General features: G+C 48.8%; 1 protein-coding gene across 5 annotated transcripts in view; it reads left to right on the top strand.

Moving 5' to 3' along the window:
* The window catches only part of osbpl8 (oxysterol binding protein-like 8), a 57,108-nt gene extending 34,862 nt beyond the window's left edge, over positions 1–22,246 (top strand). For 3 of the 5 annotated variants that reach the window (XM_030113360.1, XM_030113363.1, XM_030113362.1), the window contains 20 exons: positions 8,395–8,468; positions 10,248–10,328; positions 10,535–10,636; positions 10,811–11,014; positions 11,698–11,782; positions 12,833–12,998; positions 13,092–13,317; positions 13,584–13,768; positions 14,998–15,079; positions 15,164–15,262; positions 15,357–15,453; positions 15,527–15,625; positions 15,728–15,825; positions 16,200–16,289; positions 16,390–16,526; positions 17,198–17,383; positions 17,486–17,639; positions 18,993–19,095; positions 19,214–19,319; positions 19,397–22,246. In XM_030113360.1, coding sequence (XP_029969220.1) covers positions 8,395–8,468; positions 10,248–10,328; positions 10,535–10,636; positions 10,811–11,014; positions 11,698–11,782; positions 12,833–12,998; positions 13,092–13,317; positions 13,584–13,768; positions 14,998–15,079; positions 15,164–15,262; positions 15,357–15,453; positions 15,527–15,625; positions 15,728–15,825; positions 16,200–16,289; positions 16,390–16,526; positions 17,198–17,383; positions 17,486–17,639; positions 18,993–19,095; positions 19,214–19,319; positions 19,397–19,526 — 2,504 coding nt within the window. In that variant the 3' untranslated portion in view covers positions 19,527–22,246. Of the gene's footprint in view, positions 1–808; positions 972–8,394; positions 8,469–10,247; positions 10,329–10,534; positions 10,637–10,810; positions 11,015–11,697; positions 11,783–12,832; positions 12,999–13,091; positions 13,318–13,583; positions 13,769–14,997; positions 15,080–15,163; positions 15,263–15,356; positions 15,454–15,526; positions 15,626–15,727; positions 15,826–16,199; positions 16,290–16,389; positions 16,527–17,197; positions 17,384–17,485; positions 17,640–18,992; positions 19,096–19,213; positions 19,320–19,396 lie in introns of those variants that run through there. The other 2 variants (XM_030113364.1, XM_030113361.1) reach the window with 2 other exon arrangements.
* Positions 22,247–23,095: the final 849 nt, after the last annotated feature.

Here is a 23,095-nt window from a genome sequence, read left to right as displayed (position 1 = left end):
AAAACTGGCTCCGGCATCGAGTAAATAAAGACCAGTATTATTATGCTGTATTAATCAGTTTAGTGTAGTGTTGATTTAAAGCAGTCCTGTTCAGAGCGGAGGACTCCTGCCAGCCCCCCCCCCCCCCCCCCCCCCCCCCCCCCCCCGAGTGACGGAGCCTCAGCTGCTCCAGCGGACGCCGGGATTTAACCGCCGTCTGAAAGGAAGCTCAGCTGTCTGACAGCTGTGACGCGGGTCCTTCGTCAGCTCCACGCCGTCCGCTAACCCCCCCTCCAACACACACACACACACACACACACACACACACACACACACACCACAACTCCCCCCGTCTGACTCAGATCTGCTGTTTTCTCATCGGTACGTTATTTCCAAGTGATGTGAAGCAAGGCAGCGAAGTGTCTCTGAATTTCAAACTGTAGACGGCGATCATCACGAGGCCTGATCCCCACACATCCGCCCACTCCTCCACCCCCACCCGTCCTGACGACGGGGGGTGGGAGGGGCTCAGCCAGGAGTTACAGGCTGCTGCTCTCTCACACACTCAGAGGAGAGAGAGAGAGAGTGTGTGAGGGAGGAGAGAGTGTGTGAGTGAAGCAGGGATCAGTCGTAGAGGAAGCGGCACACTGCGCCGCGTCGATGCTTCTCGTCTGAGCTGTCCTGTGTGTGTTCGTGTGTGTGTGTGTGTGTGTGTGTGTGTTGGGTCTGCTCGCTGGCACGCTAGCTGCCCGGGACGGATCCGACCCTCGCGCCGCTCTCCTCCGCCTCTTCCTCCGCCCTCCCCCTCCTCCCCCGGCCGGAGGGAGCCCCCGCCGGGCCCATGATGAAGGAGGAGGGCCTGCTGAGCCGCCGCCGCTTCTCCACGTGCGGCGGCACGGCGTCGCTGCGGCCGCCGCACCCGGACGGACGCAAGCTGATCCGCAACGCCTCCTTCGGGGGCTACAACGATCTGTCCCCCATTTCTCTGCCAGGTGGGTGTGTGTGTGTGTGTGTGTGTGTGTGTGTGTGTGTGTGTGTGTGTGTGTGTGTCGCTCCGGTTTACGTGACTTCGAGTAGGAAACTTGTAGCTGGAGTGTGTGTCGGCTGCAGCAGGATCCGTCCACTCCTCGCTGTCCGACAGACGGACAGCTGCAGCTGAGATGCAGACGCCTGAAGGCATCGCCGGCGGGGAGCGAGCGCGTGAAGCTTGAAACTTGTCGACACCTTTACAGTAACGCTCTTTCATACTTTTTACGATTTTTGACTTTCAAGCAGTTAAAAGTTCCTCCGTGATACAGACAGCGGAGTCCTGTTTCTGCCTGTCGGGGGGAATCAGTCTCATTTTGTTGAAGATTTCGGTCTTCGAAGTGTTTATCTGGAGCCTGACAGTGATGGCTATGATCCTGTCACTGCTTCCTGTTTGTGAATCACTCCTTAATGTCATAAACCTCATTGATCTGATCTGATCCGATTCCTCGCCTGCGGCCTGGCTTTGCTTCTTGTCGGCTGCACGCTGACGTGATTCCTCTCCCCGTGTGTGAACGACTCGACGCTGTGAAGAGTTTCTCACTCTAAAGATGCTCTTCTTCGCCAGCGAACGCACACAAGCTGCACTTTATTCCATTTCTGTGTAACCCGTGACGGCGAGAACTCCAGGAAGTGCTCGTGTTGCTTTCCTGAGTTTTCATCAACACATATTTTAGTTTTCCACAGATATTCATAGAGCGTCATCGCCGCGGCGGCGGTCTCTGTACAGCGTGCGTAAGCGGTTTTTTTCTCGCCCGGTCATCGCTGTGAGTGTCTCTCTCTCGCCTCGCTCTGGCAGTGCTGGCCCGGCGTCCGTGCTGACGGTTTCACTTTCACACCGGGTCCCGGCGACAGTCCTGCGAGAGTGCTGCCATAATCCCAGTTTTTCAGGAGCACGCCTAATCCCGCGGAACATTTGGGATTAAATCAGTTCATTTACAGAAGTCTTCGTCTGTCCTGCTGAAAGGCACACCGGGCAGGAGGACGGCGTTCCACCTGCGGTTTCTAGTGGTTATTAATCCATCAACTGTCTGCTCCTCAGTCAGTCGGTCGCTCCAGGCTTCCTCTGCATGTTGTTTATCTGGTGGAGTGTGTTGGGGTTTAGCCTGGTGACCTTTCGGCCTCCTTCCCCGCTGATTTCGCTGCTGCTCCTCCAGCGATACAGATCTGTGAATCCACTCCACCAGCCGTGAGTCACGTCGGCTCGCGGCCTCGGCTCCATTCATCTTCATTTCAGACGGGCGGGTCGTGCTCGCTCGCTCGGTTCCGTTTCTCTGCTTTTTTGCTTCTCCTCCGCTCGTCTGCCGACACGTCCTGACGCAGAGCTGCAGGGAGAACGGCTGAGGGACGGCGGATGACTCACTGTTTGTTTGGATGCGGCGCCGTTCGGAAGCCTCGGCCGACTCGTCTGCAGCTCGGCGCTCCTCCTCCAGCGGCCATTTGGTTGAGAACAGGAAATTACCTCTGATTGTGTTCGTGTTTCTGAGACGCCTGTTGGCTGATGCAGCTGCTTTAGAAATTCAGTTCTGTTCTTCCCCCAGTCTGACCTTCCTAAACCTTCCTCTAATGTACGAGAGGACAGCTCTGTAGCAGGCGGCGCGTGGTGAACTCTCCCCAGGTGAAATATAAATAGAGCTCCAGCAGCTTAGTGCCCCCTTCTGCCTCCAAACACATCCTGTTTGAAACATCACCCCCTCTAAAAGATAAAGTGCTGTGTCACATCCAGCCACCTGCTCGGCGGCGCGCTAAAAGGAAAACCTCGTTAATGTGGACGGAAACAGGACGGAACGACCAAACACAAGGCGAGGAGGAGCGGCGGCGGCGAGGTGTACGTGTGCTCAAGAATCATTTCAAATGCAATAACGGCCGAAGGGCCACTTTCAGAAGCCGATAACTTCCTCGCTAACTACTTTAGGTCGAACACATTCGATTTGGAAGCCTGTGAGCGGTTTCTTCTTCCCTCTGTCTTGAGATTCAAAGGCGAGCGGAACTGATTGTGTATCTGTTGATCTGTATACTTCTGTTTGAATTATGAGGCTTTTTTAAAGAGCAGTCCTTCAGATTTTGGAAAATCTTATCGTCTTTGCGAAGTTTTCCAGTGATTTTTCATAGAAACGTTGGAGGAAGTTTGCAGGGATTCCTGAGAATCTGTTCACTCTGCGGTGGGAACAGCAGGACCGATCGACGGCGTCTTCGCTCTCTAAAGAGACTTGACATCCGAAGTGAAAGACGCCAAAACAAACATCGGCTTGTTTGTTTTTCGTTTGTTTTTCCCCTCCGGCGGACTGAAAATCCTTCTCTCGTCACGACCTGGCGAGACACGGTTGCCATGGCTCGTCTCCCCGCAGCGCCGCTCGCTCTCTGGGTCTGGCCTCCTAAAAGCCGGCCGCCCGCTCGCCGTGCTCTCCTCACCTGTTGCCATGGCAGCGCCTCGTTCTGCCCACCAAACGCCGCGGAAGGAAGCGCCGAGAGCGACTGGACGCTGCGGTTTGAAGGAGTCGGGGGGGGTTCGCAGTGGAAGTGGGTTCAATTTAAGGGTTGAACGCCCGCTGCGTCTTTCCAGAGTGACACAAGCAGTCCTCGGCGGCGGCGGCGAGTGAAAGTCATTGAACCGCGTCAGAAAAGGCCAAGTGAGGTGAGGTGAGCTTCCCCCCCGTCGTATTTTCGTCTCGGCGTGGCGGCACGCAGCTCAGTCTTTCTCCAGGATCGGATCTTTGATGCAGAGTTGGATCACTGCAGCTGTTTTTTATTTTTTCCTCTCTTTATAAGGGAGAAGTGCCGTTCAGTCAGTCGTCCTGCAGCGGAGCCTGAGCCGTGCACACCACACACACAAGAAATCCGCATCCTGATCACCCAAATATCCAAATAATTCTACTGCTCGTGTTGCTGATTCCAGTTGTAAACAGACTGTGGAGCCATAGAGCGAAAGAATAGAGATGGAAACCAGCAGGTGAGGTGTTGTTGAGCGGTTTAGAGAATCCTTCATTAAGCAGTCACATCTGTCTTCAGTGTAAATCTGAAGTTAACCTTTCAACATTAGTGTCTCTGTTTCTGTGGATTCTTTAAAATAAAGAAGGGGAATCTTCCAGTTCACGTCCTGACACTGCTGCAGTGTCTTCCTGTGCGCTGAACCCGTCCTCGTTATTACTCGTGACAGACTCGGCCTCTCTGCAAACGCTCTTCTGCATGTACGTTTCTCCACCTCCTCTGATTAACCTCATTAGATGTGAGATGTTTGATGAGTTACTCTGCTGTCGCTTCATTGCCTCAGTCTCATCTGAAGCTGCTGTCCTAATCTGACTTTCACACGTATGAGAAACTTTAAGTTATAAATCATCGTTGATTATTAGACTGTGAGGAAACCAGAGCGACTAAAATTGGCCATGAATTTTGTAATACAGCGTGGTTTTCTTGTTGCAGCCTCTCTTTATAGGCTTACATAATGTCTCCCCTTTCCTGGAATTGGGGTCGTAAAAATAGACCAGATTCCAGGGCAGAGCCGCTCCGTCTCGTGAGGCTGCTGTTCCGTACTGGAAATCCTTGTTCACGGCCTCCAGAAGGTTTTGATCAGAGCTCCTGAAGCCTCACGAAGAGCCGGTTCAGCCCACGGCAGGTGAGACAAAATCCTTCATTTAGAGCAAAATATCGAAACTCCCAGCTCTAAATTCAACAAAAGACTGAGTTCAGACGTTACTCCAATTAACGCGGAGAAAAGATGTGAGTGGGTTAACGAGTGAAGAGACTGCTGATGACCTTCAGGTTGAGAGAGGTTTGTTCTGGGTGAGTCTTTCAGTCATTTCTCAGTGAAACTCAGCTGAACCCTTGTCCCAGTTTGACCCAGTTTTTGTCATTTCCGTTGTGATTTGGTGGATTCTTACATTCCACGTATCACGTCTGTCGGTGGAAGCAGAAGCAGAGGCATCGACTGTGGCTCCCGGTGTCGGGGTTCGTGGGTTTAGACGTCTCTGTCAGAGTCGTCCTGGTTTGGACTTGTCCTGGTCATTTCATTTCATTTCCTGTGTTTGATGAAGGTTGGTAGTTGGCCTACCGTTCAGCAATCAGCGTGTTTGAAATGACGTTTTGAGGCTCAATCAAGAAATTTAACAAGAGAACTTTACAAAATTGACAGAGAATGTACACCTTCCTCTGTTCTCTGAAGAGTTTTTTTTTTGGTTTGAAATCGATGAATGAAGCTTGTTTTTATCTTTAGACGTCTTTACTCTTACCATCAAATCCATTTTCAGGGTGAGAGTCTCGTTTTTTCAGTATGACATACGTCTTCACTGCTATAGTAACAATCATGATGAACTCTCCCAAACTCTGAAGACCCATTCTGAGCTGTCGATCGTCCGAACTGTCTTCAGTCTCACTGCTCAGCTCAGCATTATGCAAAATTTGTATGTAAATACTTGATAAAACCCCCAAGGTTTTTCACTGGAACAGCGTCTCATTGTGTCTACCGGACTCGTTGAAGACCTCGGCTCTCGTGAGATCGTCTCAGATCTTTCCGTGTCCTGGTTCCCAGTTTCCTTCTGGTCCTGCTGTAACGGTCGTCCTCCTCGCCTGGCGCTCACGGCCCCTGCTAACGGCAACGCCGTTCCTCCAGCCGAGACGCGGCACCTTTAAAGGTCGTCCTTTTCATCTGACCTTGATTGCTAATTGGATGACTGACGTGCACATGAGGGCCTTCGCTCACTCGGCCATCAGGCTCCGATTTGATTGGATTTGGGATTTGTCTCGCTCACCGTTCCCTAAATAACCACATGTCACAACAGTTGCTGTGTATGAAGCCGGCGGACTGACTGACTGATTGTTGTTGTTCTCCGCTGTGATGAGTTATTCTATTAGCTCCAGCAGCGACGTGGGTTTTTGAACGGACTCTTGCGTCTCGCTGCAGCGGATAATTCGTCCTTGTGCCGTTTCCCGGCTGACGCTGTCATGGAGATACCGCCGTCAAACGCACACACAGATGGGCCGCCGGGACGGCCGGTGTGCCAGAGAAGCATTACGACCTGCATTAGGACTCAGGGAGCGCTCGGGGCCGAGGAACGTGCGCGGCCCTGTTTATTAATGCACTTCACTGAGCCTGTAATGTACCTCCAGTCACAGGCAGTCAGCGGAAAGGAAACGCTCCCGTCGGTACACAGAGCCATTAGCCACGGAGAGAGAGGGCTTTAGGCCAAGCTGGCTTTCTTTGGGATGAAGCCAACGGGGTTTTTTTTCCGTTGGCTTCTGCAGGAAATCAAGTCTGACATGCAAAAGTTCTCAAAAATGAAGAGAGTTACTGACATCAATCAGAACAACCAGAGGAGGATAAGAAAAGAATCATGTCGATTAACAACAGGACATACCGGAGTATTCAAAGAGTAAAATGACACAGATTCTCCTGTGAAATCTGTGACAAAATAGGTTCTGCTCTGTTTTTTTGTTTTTAATGACATTTTTCTTGTTCTGTTAGTTACACTCGTACAACAAGGATTTTCGGTGATACTGTAACAGTCGTTACACAACTTCCAGTGAGCAAAGATGGTGTTCGCTGTATATTTTGATGTGTAAGTTGCTTCTTTTTATGCATGATCGGCCTCACAATGGAAAGATTGTGACCATCAGTCTGGAAAATACAGCACACAAACTCACTCTAAATGGCTTTATATTGCGTTAATTCCTTCTTTAGCAGCTAAAGTCGTACAAACATCTTCAGATTTGACCTCTGAAGATGAGCTGTGGCACCAAGAATTCCGCTCAGATTCTTCACTGGTTCGAAGTTTTGGGAATTTGGAGGCCAAGTCATTTTGTTTGAGAGCTTTAAATTGTCAGAGTGTTTGGAGAAGACGGTGTTAGAACTCCGTGTCCCAGGTGTTTGTCTTTCAGACAGGTTCTCTAAACATTCAGTAGAATGAATGTCGACCGGTGGATATTGATTTGTTTTTTAACGCACTTCACCACGCAGCATGCTTGGAGGATATAAGACGCTCGGAGAGATGAAAGGAAGGAGAACTCAGAGCTTTTTTGTGTTGAGCTCACTCTGAAGGAGCAGAGCGTCTTTCCTGAACATCCAGGATGAGCATTCCGTCCCAGCTGCTGCCATGCAGCAGTTTCATCATCAAACCATCAACCCGATCGGAAGCGACTGTTCTTCAAACGGTGTTTAGCATCCAGACTCAGCGGCGGTTCATCCTGCACGCTGCAGCGTTGTGGATCAGGAGGCAGGAGCGGTGAAATATTTACAGCATCTCCGTCACCTTCAGGAGCGCTGCAGCGATCCCAGCGGGGAGCTCCACTAATGAGGCAGAAACTGATCCCAGACCAGCAGAGCGCGGGCGCCGTGTTTTCCTCGATCGGCGGTTATTTGCTGGATATTTGTTTCTAATCCCCTCCTCTCAGCGGCCAGCTGAGCCGGGGTCAGATTAGCCTGCCTGACAGCTGCCAGCGTGTTGCTATTCAGCCTCAGCGGCTGGACTCCAGGACGGCGGCGACCTCCTCTCTCTCTAACTGTCTGGAAACATTTGGCTTTGATACACATTCACCTGAAATCTTAACCTTCTGTTTTATTCATTCAATAAACAGTCCAAACCTAACATTGTAGCAGTTTTCTGTATTTTGTGGTCTAAAAGAAAGATCTGTTAAAAAAAAAAAAAGAAAAAGAAGTTTCACAGACTCTCTGAACTTTTTCTGCTGCTGTCTGTTTTTCACACCATCACTTCTCATGTGAACTTTAAATTCTGCAGCTTTTTAATGTTGTCGCCCTCATAATTGGTCAGAAACAGTCGTAATGGAGGATTTTTGAGATACTTCAGCAGCTTTCTGTGCCTCTGAAGTACAACATACACACACAACATACAGTGATGTGCACTCATACATTTTTACATTTTTTTGCACAGTTTTTTTCCATTTCATTTTATTGTAAACCATGCCTGCTGTAAAAGTTGCATGAGCAGCCAAACGAAGATTGAAAAATGACTCCTGTGGATCAGCTAAATGCTTCAGTTGGAAGAAGTTCCTCAAAGCTTTATCATTGTGGTTTGCTGTTCTGAAGCTGGTGTCAAATTACAGGCCGGCCATGCTGCGTGTTTGCCAGCTGAGCGCTGCTGTGAGCGATCGTAGAGAAGAAAGTTGTTTTGTTGGTGTTGATTCAGGCTTCAGAGGATGAACTGCTGCTGCCTGAAGGAACCGTCTGAGATGAAAAGAGTTTCTTTTCTCTCCAGAGTGTAACGCCTGAATAAAGTGGAATACTTTATTACAGATATCTTCCAGTTGATTGGCTGTTGGGTGTTTTTGTAAATCCTGGCGCCACTGATCGGCCTCTTGTCTTCAGGCTGTTTTGAGCAGGCGGTCGGTCTGAAATCTACGGGGATCAAGTAGTAAATTAGTTTCTTGTTGTTGTTCCAGGTTTCGAGAGAGGGAAGGAGGACCTCTTACCGCTGCCTTTGAAGGAGGACTCTCATTCCATATCGAAGAGCAAGGTAAGGAGGCTGGGTCACAATAATTGGGCGCTCCGGCTTGCTGTAATGAGAGGAGATAATCTGGGAACTGCTGCGTTCCTCCGGGCGGCGGATAGCCCACATTAGCATGAGTCACTCTTCAGCACCGAAGCACATCAAACATTTAGCGGGGGGTGTTCTTGACGAGGTTCAGACGTGTCGAGGCGTCCAGCCGCACTCTGAGAGTTTGAGGACGGTGCGACGGGAGGGGAAAGAAGTCTGCAAGGAATGAAAAACTCCAGGAGAAAATGAAGGAGAGTCTGTGTCTCAGGGAGGAAGCTGGACAGGTTTCTGTGAAGAAAGAACGTTATCCATGGGTCTTCCTTCCTACCATCCTTCCTCCCTTCCTTCCTACCATCCTTCCTCCCTTCCTTCCTACCGTCCTTCCTTGTTTCTTTCTTTCTTTCTTCAATGTTTTTTCTTCCTTCTTTCCTTCTTCCCTTCCTTCTTTCCTTCCTCCCTTCCATCCTGCCTCCCTCCCTCCTTTCCTTCCTTCCTTCCTTGTTCCCTTCCTTCTTTCCTTCCTTCCTCCTTCCTTCCTTCCTTCCTTCCTTCCTTCCTTCCTTATTTCCTTCTTCCTCCCTCCTTTTTTCTTTTTCCTTCCTCCCTTCCTTCCTGCCTCCCTCCTTCCTTTCCTTCCTTTCTTCCTTCCTTCCTTGTTTCCTTCCTTCTTTCCTTCCTTCCATGTTTCCCTTCCTTATTTCCTTCTTTCCATCCTTCCTTCCTTCCTTATTTCCTTCTTCCTCCCTCCTTTCCTTCCTTCCTTCCTTCCTTCCTTGTTTCCTTCCTTCTTTCCCTTCTTCCATGTTTCCTTTCCTTCCTTATTTCCTTCCTTCCTCCCCTCCTTTTTTTCTTTCTTTCCTTCCTCCCTTCCTACCTCCTTCCTTCCTTCCTTCCTTCCTTCCTTCCTTCCTTCCTCCCTCTCTCCCTTCCTTCCTTCCTTCCTGCCTCCCTCTCTCCCTTCCTTCCTTCCTTCCTGCCTCCCTCCTTCCTTTCCTTCCTTTCTTCCTTCCTTCCTTGTTTCCTTCCTTCTTTCCTTCCTTCCTCCTTCCTTCCTTCCTTCCTTCCTTCCTTCCTTCCTTCCTTATTTCCTTCTTCCTCCCTCCTTTTTTTTTTCCTTCCTCCCTTTCTTCCTGCCTCCCTCCTTCCTTTCCTTCCTTTCTTCCTTCCTTCCATGTTTCCCTTCCTTATTTCCTTCTTTCCATCCTTCCTTCCTTCCTTATTTCCTTCTTCCTCCCTCCTTTCCTTCCTTCCTTCCTTGTTTCCTTCCTTCTTTCCCTTCTTCCATGTTTCCCTTCCTTCCTTGTTTCCTTCCTTATTTCCTTCCTTCCTCCCCTCCTTTTTTTCTTTCTTTCCTTCCTCCCTTCCTACTTCCTTCCTTTCTTCCTTCCTTCCTTCCTTCCTTCCTTCCTCCCTCTCTCCCTCCTTTCCTTCCTTCCTTCCTTCCTTCCTTCCTTCCTTCCTTCCTTCCTTCCTTCCTTCCTTCCTTCCTTCCTTCCTGTGGTTCTCAGACTTCCTTTTCATCACTTTTGGATTATTTTTCTTGAATCAATCTTTAAATGTAGAAAGTCTCCTGTGGACTAAAGCAGCAACCTGAGTCATGATGTTTCAGTGTTTTACAGTTGAAAGTCTGTTTTCAGTGTGAGTTCGTGAACACAGCACACACTGTTACACTCGCCGTGCACACACTCGTTGGGATCTGATCTGCACGGCCTCAGCGTGTAAAATAATGTCTGATTTCCTGGTCTTGTGCTCCGACAGTCTGAAACGAAGCTGTACAATGGCTCCGATAAGGATGTGTCGACATCTGGAGGGAAGCTCACCAAGAAGGAGTCCCTCAAGGTAAGCAGGCCCAAAGCAGCTTAAATCCCCCCGTGAGTCCGGACGCTAATTCCCAGAGCAGGCGTGACAAGACGCCTCCTTCAAGGTGTTGGGTCTGGCCTGCCGGCTGAAGCCCGTCGCAGTATGTTGCGAGTAAACACTCCGTCCTCACTGAGGCCAGACATTTGACATGAAAGTAACCGGGTGGAAAACCAATCCAATTCCAGGTGCAGAAGAAGAACTACAGGGAGGAGAAGAAGAGGGCGACCAAGGAGCTGCTCAGCACCATCACCGACCCCTCGGTCATCGTCATGGCCGACTGGCTGAAGGTGGAGAACCTTACGTCTGCTGTACTGTCTTTAAAATGCATGTCCGTCACTTCTTCACAATACAGCAGAAAGTAGCATCTTCAGCGGTTCAGACCAGTGAAGTCAATCTTCAGTATCTGATGCTGACTCCGTCAGTCACCTGGTAACGGTCTGCTCCTCTGCGGCGGTTTGCAGATCCGGGGGACCCTGAAGAGCTGGACCAAGCTGTGGTGCGTGCTGAAGCCGGGAGTCCTGCTCATCTACAAGACCCACAAGAACGGCCAGTGGGTGGGCACGGTGCTGCTCAACGCCTGCGAGCTGATCGAGAGGCCCTCCAAGAAGGACGGCTTCTGCTTCAAGCTCTTCCACCCACTGGAGCAGTCCATCTGGGCCGTCAAGGTCAGAGCGCCGGCCCGGGGCTCGCAGCCGGACAGATAACAAGTCTCTGTAGGAGTTTCATTCATTATCAAAAACATTTGAGAACTGCAAAGTATAAACGAAGCTTAAGTGAAAAACTTTTAGGTGTAACAGTCACAAAAAGTTTGAAACTCCAGAGGAATAATGAACAGTTCAAATTAAAAGCTTCCCATTAGCACTGGAAGACTGATGTTATCAGATAATAACATGAAGCCTTGAAGTTCTCTCCGCTAAACTTCCTGCTCCTCGTTTAAGAAGGAAAAACGAATGATCTTGCTGTTAATGTCATGGTTTGGTGCGCCGCCGCTGGAGAAGAACAACGCTTGTTGTCGTGCAGCGGGATGAATTTGAGCTGTGAACACAAACAGATCATCAGAGGGTGAAAACCTTTTTGTTCCCTGCTATTAAACCTAAGAGTGTGAGCGGAAACTGTATAATGAAGAGCTTCTCTTTGTTCAGCCGGAGAACATTATGCATCTGGGCGGCCATTGTTGTCTGTTATTGTTTGTTTACGCTGCTTGTTTTGCTCCCAACATTTAAATAAAGCTGGAAACAGCTTGAAGTAGTGTTGTAGTCAAGTCGACTTTCCTCTGGTCCTGCAGATCTGAAACAAAAGTGTTAGAGAATCCTTGGATCAGCATTCAGCAGATGTTGTTTCTCTTCAGGGACCTAAAGGAGAAGCGGTGGGCTCCATCACACAGCCGTTACCCAGCAGCCACCTCATCTTCAGAGCCGCGTCCGAGTCTGATGGTGAGACAGATCCCTTCTCCGTCCTCTTTTAAAATTTATACTGATGACGGGAAAGAACTGTGTGAAATCTCAGCTGTGGACCGAAGTGACTAAATGACTGTTTCAATATATAAACTGCTGCTTTTTCTTTTGCATGTTATAAGTTCTTTTCGCAAGTTCCACAGTTAATATTAATCACAGTATTTCAAATTTACTCAACAATTTTTCGTCTATATTCTCAACACTGCTCTTTTTCACACACGGCGTTAAACACTTGCTCGCAGTGTCTCGTTTTTATCTCAAATAATAATTTAGAATTAATTCAATATGTGAGTCGATTTAATGTCCAACACAATTTTTAACATGTAAATGGAAGATAGTTTATACATATTTGAAGAAATCTATTTTCCATCTGCACTTAAAAACTGATCATTTCTGTTGTTGATTTTGAATCTGAAAAGTCTTCACTGCCGCAGTGTTGCAGATTTTAACAGTAACACTTCACTAGTTTACACATTTCAAATGCTGATCAGTGAGTAAAGAGGCTGCAGGCAGAGCTGGAGCTCAGCGTCTCTGTCCATGGTGCTGAAACGTCCTTCACTAAAACATCCCTCCTCTCCTGCTCACACTGTGCCTCTGTCCGTGGTGCTGAAACATCCTTTGCTGAAAGTTTGCTCCCTTCTGTCCTGCTCAAACTGTCTCTGTCCATGGTGCTGAAACATCTCCCCCTTCCTTCCTGCTCACAGTAAGCTTCTGTCCAAGCTGTTGAAACATCTCCCCCTTCTGTCCTGCTCACACTGTGCCTCTGTCTGTGGTGCTGAAATCAAACCTTCTGTAGTCACGATAAAAAAGGGTGTTTTTAAACAGTATCACTCAAAATTTCTTTAAAGAACACAGAGAAGAGATTTATCTAATGCACACCAACATATAAAACTTCTTAGTTCTATCTAAAAGCCATGCACATAAACGTATAAAACTTTGGTAGTTTTGTCTGTAAGCCTGCATCATGTCACATTGAGTTCTTTAAGAGCCGATGAAGTCAGTGTTTCTGAGTTTGGTTGCGGGTTGCAGGCCGGTGCTGGATGGACGCCCTGGAGCTGGCCCTGAAGTGCTCCAGCCTGCTGAAGAGGACGATGATCCGTGAGGGAAAGGAGGACATGAGCACGGTGACGTCGGCAGGAGAGCACTCCATCAACTTCTACAGCCTGCTGCGAGCGCACAACATGCACGGCTTCCAGTGAGGACAGCCGCACAGCGCTCTTCGTCCTGCTCCTCCTCTCTCCTCCTCCTCACCTCCTCCTCCTCCTCCTCCTCCTCCCGCCTCCGGCAGGTTCAACGACAGCGACCACCTGAAGGACCCCGACCTGTACTCGGACAAGTCGGACCGCGAGGGCGAGCAGGACCACGAGGAGTCGGACCCCGAGGGCCTGGAGAAGAGCGAGGAGAGCGACAGCGACACGTCGGAGCGGCAGGACGACTCCTACATCGACCTGGACCCCAACGAGCACCTGAGGGAAACGCCGTACCTGGAGCAGTCGCACGAGGAGCTGGGAGAGGTGAGGAGCTGCTGGACTTCTCCTCGAACCTCCTCTGAAACCCGGGAGCAGAGCCCGGGTGACAGAAATATGCTTCAATTCAAATATCAATAAATCCGTTCAAAGACATGATGGACTCAGGTCCTGAAACTTCTGTCTCAACACTGCCCCCCACAGGACAACCGAGGAATGACACCAACCTGACCCCCCAAATGAATCTCTAAATGAGTTTTAATAGAAATGTTTCTCTGAACGAGCCCATCTCTCCGTCTCTCTGTGTTCTTCAGGCCGGTGAGGCGGCGCAGACGGAAACGGTGTCGGAGGAGAACAAGTCTCTGATCTGGACTCTGCTGAAGCAGGTCCGACCCGGCATGGATCTGTCCAAGGTGGTCCTGCCCACCTTCATCCTGGAGCCGCGCTCCTTCCTGGACAAGCTCTCGGATTACTACTTCCACGCAGACTTCCTGTCAGAGTAAGAGTCTCTGCTTTAGGGAACAGCAAGTCAGACCAGATGAAGCGTCTGTCAGATGAATTAGGAGTCAAACTTTAAATGAATTCTCTCAGCTCAGACACGCCAAGTAATTCATTTTGGCTTCTTTTATTTTTAAATCCACAGGAAATAAATAACAGGGACTATCTGGTGTTTTTTAAATGTTTTTACTTAATTAAATAATAATAATAATAATAATAAATATAATAATAATAATAATAATAAAAATCATGTTTTTTAATTTTAAAATGTAGCCTTTTGTTCTGTTTTATCTGACTTTTGTCTGACAGATTTTTACCAGAAAAAGTCATTCCAAGTTTTGTGTTAAGTGTTCTGTAAAGTTTTTATTAGTTAGTGATACATATTTATGTAACATATTAATTGAATGCTTCAGTTTATATTTATTTGTTTAATTAATTGGTTATTTAATGAGTAATTCACCCTTCATGTATTGTTTGAATAAAACTATGACAGTATATGAAATAACTTAGATGCATTTTATAAATGGCACATTAGTCATTAAATGGGTATTAAAATAAGTTAAATGAATGCAGTTTATGAATTAGATAATAACAGTGAAAATAATAATGATAGCTCACAAATAAAATAAATCTATGTGTAATTTTTTTGGTGAAAGTCCTCCATTTCAACATTTTTCTGAAATGTTGTCCTGATCTTCTTTAGATGAATTATCAGTCATTAAACTGCCTGATGCACCACATGTTCCCTGTAAAATCCATTTGCTGTGGACTGAAGGTGTTGAAGCTTTTAATGACCCAAAAAAGGAGAAACTGAATCGTTTGAGTTGGTGTGATTATCCAGAACGTCATAATTCAGAGGATGAAGTTCATCTGGTGGAAAAATGAATTATTTTACATTTGCATGGTAAAAAAAAAAAAAAAAAAAAAAAATCAGCTTATTTTCAACTTGACAGAAGCAACACGTCTCAAAAAAGGTCATTTTTTCCATCTTTTAATTATTCCTTCTTAATGATTTCTCCTTTTTGTGGTTCAGAGCGTCTTCAGAGACGATGGCTTTTCTGAGTCAAGTTCAGATGTAGAAAGTCCGTCCGTCCGTTTGAAAATGATCAAACGTTTAGCTGAAGTCTGGTTCGTGAAGCTGAAACAGGAGAGCATGAAACGAGAGGAAGTCGGAGAACGACTCATGTCTGATTCCCTCTCAAGATAAAACTGACTGCGGCTCGTTTCCAGAGCTGCGATCGAAGAGAACGCCTACAACCGCATGAAGAAGGTGGTGAAGTGGTACATCTCTGGGTTTTACAAGAAGCCGAAGGTCAGTGTGTGTGTGGAGTGTGTGTGTGGAGTGTGTGTGGAGTCTTGGTGCGTCCGGGCGTTGACGGTGTGGTTGTGGTTTCAGGGGCTGAAGAAGCCTTACAACCCCATCATCGGAGAGACGTTTCGCTGCATGTGGCTCCATCAGAAGACCAACAGCAAGACGTTCTACATCGCGGAGCAGGTAACACACACTCTCACACACACACACACACACACACACACACACTCCTCTCTGGTTCCTCAGTCCTCTCTAACACTGACGGCTGCTCCTCCAGGTTTCCCATCATCCTCCAGTGTCGGCCTTCTACGTCAGCAACAGGAAGGACGGGTTCTGCCTCAGCGGCAGCATCCTGGCCAAGTCCAAGTTCTACGGTAAACACACACACACACACACACACAGATCCCCACACACACACGTGCTGACCCCTCCCTCTGTGCGTCTCAGGGAACTCTCTGTCGGCCATATTGGACGGGGAGGCTCGGCTCACCTTTCTGAACCGGGGGGAGGACTACGTGATGAACATGCCGTACGCTCACTGCAAAGGTGTGTGTGTGCGTGTGTGTGTGTGTGCGTGTGTGTGTGTGTGTCATATCTCGCCTCACACTCACGTCGGTCATGTGACGCTGTCTGCCCCGCCCCCTGCAGGGATCCTGTACGGGACCATGACCCTGGAGCTGGGGGGGCAGATCACCATCGCCTGTGAGAAGACGGGCTACAGCGCTCAGCTGGAGTTCAGGCTGAAGGTAGGAGCCGCCGCTGTCACGGTCCGTAGACGCGAAGGAGGGCGCCGTTTCTCACTTTTCTACGTGTGTGACCCCGTCCACGCTCGCCCCCGCTCCCCGCTCCCCCCCAACACGCCCCCCGTCCCCCAACAACCCTCCTTGGTGTGTGTGGTTCACCGAACCAGCGGCAGGTACATGAAGCAGACGCTAGAAATAGAAATAACCAGCAGGAAGTAGAAAACAGGAATCGAAGGGATCTGCAGTTTGACTCTTAGACGTGAAAGAGTGAATTCTCCCGGCAGCATCTGTTTCTCTCAGCCTCCTTTAAATCCCTCGCTTCTTCTCTCCCTCCTCCCTCCTCCCTGCCCTCCTCCCGCCGTGTTTTTCCTCTGCAGCCGTTCCTGGGAAGCAGCGACAGCGTCAACCAGGTCTCCGGAAAGATCAAGCTGGGGAAAGAAGTGCTGGCCACACTGGAGGGACACTGGGTGAGCCGCCGCCGCCGCCGCCGCCGCCGCCTCCTCCTCCTCCTCCTCCTCCTCCTCCTCCTGCTCCGTTCTCACGCCCTCCTCCGGCTTCCCCTCTCAGGACAGCGAGATCTTCATCAACGACAAGAAGACGGGGACCATGGACACGTTCTGGAACCCGACCCCGGAGCTGAGGCAGAGCCGGCTGACCCGCTGCACCGTGCCGCCGGAGGAGCAGGGCGAGTACGAGTCCGAGAGGTGAGGCTCCACGATGCGAGAGTCAGAAAACCATCTGGAGAATAAAAGATCTTTATATTTTTCAAAACAAAGGTTCTTTTCCACAGACCAGAGTGGTATTTTGTTATTTACCTGGAAAAGCATCTTTGTTTTGGATTATAACTTTGAAGACCAATGAACCTTTTTGGACTATCTTCATATTTTTATTTCATTTGCATTCCGCACTGATTTTTTAATAATAGTCTAATCCCCAGAGTAAAAATGGATAAATAAAATGAAAGAAGCAGAAGAGCTGTCAATAAAAGACATAAAATTTATCAAATAAATTGAATAAATGAGGAAAAATGGTCAAACTAAAATGATCAGTCTTATTAGTACAGCAGGAAGGCAAAGTTAAAAAAAAATATTGGAAGAACAAAAGAAACCAGACAAAACGTAGAAAGAAATAATTTTTAAAAATGTTAAAATAGGATAAGAGTAGGTTTTTTAATTTTTAAAGACAAATAATGTAAGAAAAAAATGAAGTGAAAAATAAGAGGAAAAGAAAGAAAAGGAAAAAAAGCACACAGTGACTATAAACTGATCAATAATGAAAGAGTTTTTTTTTTTTTTTTAATAATTAAAAATGTTTTGTCTTCTTCATTTGAAATAATCTGCATGTATTATCATTTCACTGCGTTCGTCACCTCCAGGTTGTGGCAGCACGTGACTCGAGCCATCAACAGCAAGGACCAGACGGAGGCCACCAACGAGAAGTTCATCCTGGAGGAGGCGCAGAGGAAGTCGGCCCGCGAGCGCAAGGCCAAGTGCGAGGACTGGATCCCGGCGCTGTTCGAGCAGGACCCCGTCACCGGGGAGTGGCATTACCGCTACGCCGAGTGAGCGCCGGCCGCCTCGCCGCCACACGCGGCTCCCTCTAGTGGCGGCTCGCTGTAACTTACCTCACCGCTGTGTGTGTGTGTGTGTGTGTGTGCGTGCAGCACGCGGCCGTGGGATCCGCTCAACGACCTGATCCAGTTTGAGAAAGACGGTTGTATCCAGACCAAGGTCCGGCACCGCACGCCTATGGTACGTTCTGGCAGTCTTATTAGTCTGAGTAACCCGGGCCCACGGAGGGACAATTGCAAGTGCCAGGTAGGTGGACCCGACGGGGGGAAACCCGCCGCCGCCGCCATCTTCCACGCAGCGCCATCCGTCCTCGTCCTCGCTGCTTGACTTTGTGTGTCGCCGCCATCGTTGGTTCTGTTGTTTTTCTTCTCGTTGTGGCGCCGGCTGCCCTCGCTGCATGGCCACACTGCTCACACACTCACACACACTCTCGCTTCATGAAGCACACGCTGTCATTTTTACGTTTTTTTTCACTAATGTGTAAATAAATTCCTGTACATACCATCTGTCACCACTAGGTGTCAGTGTTTGACACAGATATTCCTCCATTACTGCTGATTAAAAAAAGTAAAACATCCCAAAATAAAGCTACAGATGAGAAACTTAAACACACTGTGACATCCAGAGATGTGAACGATCCTCTTGTCCTCTTATTTTCATGCAGTTTTAGAAGGTTTACGATCTGGTCCCACTCCCCTCCCCCTCATTCTTCTTCTGCTTCGCGGCTGCGTCTCCTTTCATGTGTTCATTCAGACTAACAACTCGAAGCAGCTTCAGTCTCCTCAAGTCTAGATCCAGATCAGACACAAGCTGCTGCAGGAGAACATTAGTCACAGTTTATTGCTTCAAAACGTTTTCAAATGGACGTTCTCGCTGTTGTGTTATAGTCTAAAGCAGGATTCTGCAACCTTCATGAACAAAAGAGCCATTTTTATAACTTTCTGCCCAAATCAAGTTGATCTGGAGCCGCAAAACACATTTAGTCTTTAAAATGAGGCTCTTGAAGTTTCATAATAGTTTTGATGCACATAAAAAAACACATCTTACGATGCATCTTTCAGGTTTTAACAGCAGTTCATGATGGTGAACATCTCCTTATCATTTGACCTGCTTTCTGCCTGATTTTAACAGTTTCGTTCCACTTTTCAAGCGTTTTTTTGTAGGCAATTTTCCATTGAATCTCCTTTAATGTAGTTTTGCATGCTTTTTTTCTTTCAGATATTCTGAACGTTTCTGTTTTTTTTTAAGCCGTTCTAGAAAACTTTCCTTCATTGTTTGTGGGTTTTTTTAAAAAAATAAAACCTAAAAAGAGCAGAAACTTTTTCATGCAGCAGCTTCTGACCGGTTTGATTCAGTTTGGAGTGTTTTCATCGTTTACTCACACAGCCATCGTCATTCCACCACCTGTGTGTGTGTTTGTGTGTGTATGGTGTGTGTGTGCATGAGCTGCATGACTCTTTTTGAATGTCCTCTGTTTTAATGACTTTCAGCCTCGCATGCTGCAAACACGTTTCTGCACATTCTGATCACAGCTGCTGTGTGTGTGTCACATGTTCTCTGACCTGTGTGTGTGTGTGTGTGTGTCGGCGGGGTCAACAGGTCACGGTGCCAAAGAGGAAACATAAGAGCGACAAACCGAAAAGCCCCGAGAGCGGCTGCTCCTCCCCAGAGCCCGACCGGCAGGACTCGTCCGGCAGCGAACGTGAGACACACACACACACACACACACACACACACACACACACACACACACACACACAACATGTACTCAGAACACACACACGGACGATGGCGCAGTAAACTTCCCTCCTTCCCTCCAGGACACAAGAGCAAACACAACAGCCGTCTGAGGAAGAAAGGAGCCGACCTCAGTGAACTTCAAAGTGCCATTGAATCCATAAAGCAGACGCAGGAGGACATCAACAGGTGAGGAGGGGCGCCGCCGCCGCCGCCGCCGCCGGGCCACGCCGGGGCGCTGACTGTGTGTGTGTGTGTGTGCGCAGGAGCGTGGGCGTGCTGCGGAGCCGAGCGGCCGGCCGGGCGGAGGGCAGCTCCTTCCTCCAGCAGCGGGACTACGTGGTCATCGCCCTCCTCATCCTCCTTCAGGTCTTCATCAACTACATCTTCAAGTAGCAGCCATAGCATACACACATGCACACACACACACACATGCACACACACACACACACACACACACACACACACACTGGACGTGGCTCCAGCGCTCTTCTTCTTCACACACGTGTCCCGAGCAGCAGACGCTCCCGAGCGGCTCTTATTTATCCGTTCATTCCAAAACTCTGGAGAGATCCTCAGATTTCAAAGCAGCGATGAAGAGGAGGAGGAGGAGGAGGAGGAGGAGGAGGAGGGGGCGGAGCCTCCACTGCCACTCTGGAACTTTCTCCATTTGCCTTGACGTGCGAGGCGGAGACGGCAGCCATGTTTCCCGTCCGGTGGAGCGAGCCGCTCTCCACCGACTCACATTTCACCTCAGAGGACGATTGTAGAAACCGACCTTTCATTTTAACCTGTGTGGTTTTTTGTTTTTTTTAAATGGACGACGAGGGGCGAGGAGCAGCGCTGCATGATTTTTATTTTTTTACTCTGGGACACTTTGTGCTTGGGAGGAGGAGGAGGACTCGCCGAAGGAGTGGGAGCCGTCGTCTCTCCTGTATTATAGAACTCCACCTTCTTGCATTCGAGTCGCGGTTTGAGTCCGGACTCCGTCAGGCCGGACGTGGTGTACTGTAGGTGTCCGGAGCAGACCGGAGCTCGTGTTCAGGGTCCAGGTCTGAAGGCACAAACGCACTGGAAGGGTCCTCCGCTCCCGCAGGGGGCGCTCTCGTCCAGAAAAACCCAAGAAAAAGAATTTTTACCCATTTTTTTAATGAACCGCAGTGATCACTGCCCCGAGCTTCAGGTCGAAGGTGCCGGTTGGTTTTTAAACGAAAGAACAAACTGAACGGAGAAGACGATCCTGCTAGCATGAAGACGGCGACGCGTTCCTGCACTTCACTCAGAAGTAGCCACTTTTGTGTGGAGTCGGTCTGTTCGGCACGTTAAAGTGAGCAGAACAGATTCTCAGCGTCTCCTGGAAGCAGGATCCGGGGTTTCGTCCCGTCGCTTCACCGTCTTCACGCTCAGGAGAATCTTCATCCGCGAAGCCAAGGTGTGTGTGAGGACCCCTGGTGGCCGGAAGCGGAACCGCTCCGCTTCAGGATCTCAGTCGTTTCAGGTACGATGATTGTTCAGAACACTCCTTCTCCACTCCAGAACCACACGTTTTAGCTTCAAAACAGTTTGTGATGGAGCTTAAAGGGGGGATTTTTTTTCTTAAAAAGACGTTTTGGGACCAAACCGCGTTCCTCAGTCCGACGCCGAGCCTCTTTTCGTCTCTTCCAGTGCTTTTGAGCCTCACGTGTTAACCAGGAAAAACTAGAATAGACTCTATTACTAGTAGCGCCACTAGCTAGCGGAGGACGTAGCCTCCGTGTTCCTAACCGTCTCCATGGTAACAGCATTCCAGTCGCTCCTGTTCACTGTGTAAATATCCTGCCGGGCGTCGCTTCCCTCATCCAGACACACACTCCGGTCCAGCCTCGCGTGTGTGTCCGCTCCGTCGGGGGGAGAGGCCGAGGCCTGCGGCCGTCACCTTTGACCCGGCGGGAGTCCAGGGGTCTCGGGAGTCTCGCTCCTTCCTTTTTCAAACTAGCTGAAACATTTCAAGTTGTGACTTTTTAACTGTGAAACTCTGTGGGTTCCCGGACGCGGGGCGTTGCCACGGTAACCGGGCGGACGGGGTTTGGGTGTAGCAGCGCAGGGTGACGGCGGCACGCCGGGGTCCTCCTCCACGTCTGTCGGCGAGCAGACCGGACCGACCCGGTTTCCTCTCCTCCATCGCCTGTCTCGCTTTTAGCCTTGTCGACGTTTACATATCCGGTTGCCTCGAGAAGCGAAGGACTCGGTAGCATCTTGGCGGGAGCCGTGTACCCCCCCTCCCCCGCCCCCCCCCCCTCCGTATGTTACCCGGCTGGCCCGTGTGTATCTGTACATCGGTTTGTTTTGTTGTTGTTTTGTTTGTTTTTTGTGCATCCTCATTATTGCCTCGTCTTTCACGGAGAACCGGAAGTCAGAATGTGGAGAAACCAGTTCTAAACCAGTGCCTTGTAGAGTCGGACCCTGTGGGGGGGGGGGGGGGGGGGGGGGGGTCGTCTGGGGGGGCGGTTGGACTCCGTAGCGGTGTTAGCGGTGGAGAGCGGACGTGCCATACGAAGCCTTAGCTCCGAGTCTGGCTCGACGGGTCACCCCCACCCCCCCACTCTAAGCCCCGCCCCCTCCACCCCCCCCACGCGGAGGTGTCTCTGCTGATTCCTGCCACCGTCATTTCTCCGTCAGTCTCTCCACCTTCAGAGGGAACCACGTCCGCCGCCGTCGCTCAGCTGTAAAATATTTTGTTTTATTTATTCCTCTTTTCTACATGGGTTCAACTTTTAACTATTTTTTTGTTGTTGTTGTTTTTGTTGTTGTTTTCATCACAGTTTAGATTTCGATGTTTTTTTTTTTCTCCTTTTAATTTTTTTTGTTTTTTCCATTTTTAAATCCACTCACAAACGTCTGTTTTTGTTGTTGTTCCACTCTGTTACATGACATCGAACACAAGCGACGCTCATCGACTTGTGCACACTGTTCCACACACACACACACACACACACACACACTCGCGTGCACACACACACTTTTTCACTCCCGGGTACCTGAATATATTTCCTGTATCTTCATAGCAACTGTAACTTCCTGGAAGTTTATGGTCACATGTAACATAACACGGAATAAAAACAAAATGTCTTAACAGAGTCTGTGTGTGTGTTTGTGCGTGCGTGCGTGCGTGCGTGTGTGTGTGTGTTTGTGCGTGCGTGCGTGCGTGTGTGTGTGTGTGTGTGTGTGTGTGTTCAGAGCGGCGAGCCTCACGGTCCACGGTTCTGATAATAATCATCTAACCTGTAAAATTCTGTGAAGTTTCGATATAAAATATGTAGAAACAACACTGTATAGGAACACTGAGGCCTTTTAAAGTCATCCTGTGGCCCCGACTGGTCCCCGGGCCACCTGTTTGGCCTGGTTAGTGATCAGTTGCCATTCAGTGTAGCTCACCTGTGTCTCCACTAGAGGGCGACGTGAGGCAGTTAGATCCTGTTTCCCCCACACACACTGAGGAGGATCTTCCTCCTGAAATCAGAAAATATGCGTTTCAACTTTATCTAAATGAAATATCTCCTTATTTTCATTAGATCGGCGCAGAAAAACGAGCCGCAGCACTTTCTCTCTGGGTAAATCCAGCATTTCAGGGTGTTGTTGAAGGATGTTGACATGGTTAAATGGAAATCCTGTGATAAAAGTGGTGTGAAAATGACCAAAATCACGTGTTCGCGTTAAGATTCTCCCAATTTTTTAGTTTCTTTACATTTATAAACACTGTTCTTCCACAATGCCATGTTATTTAGAAAAGAAATACTTTATAATGACTTATTAGACTTCTTGGCTGTGTTTTAATGTTCTAAGATAAAAGCGTCCTTCTTGTGCAGCAGCTGGGAATATGAGGAAGAACTAAATGACCAAGAGGTTTAAATACTATTTTTGATCATTAGAACTTTTTTTCATACATTCTTCATAGCAGCTTACACAGACACATTTTAGTTCTTCAG

The sequence above is a fragment of the Salarias fasciatus genome, chromosome 17 (assembly GCF_902148845.1).
Source record: "Salarias fasciatus chromosome 17, fSalaFa1.1, whole genome shotgun sequence".
Taxonomy (NCBI): Eukaryota; Metazoa; Chordata; class Actinopteri; order Blenniiformes; family Blenniidae; genus Salarias; species Salarias fasciatus.
This window is presented reverse-complemented; position numbering and strand designations above follow the sequence as displayed.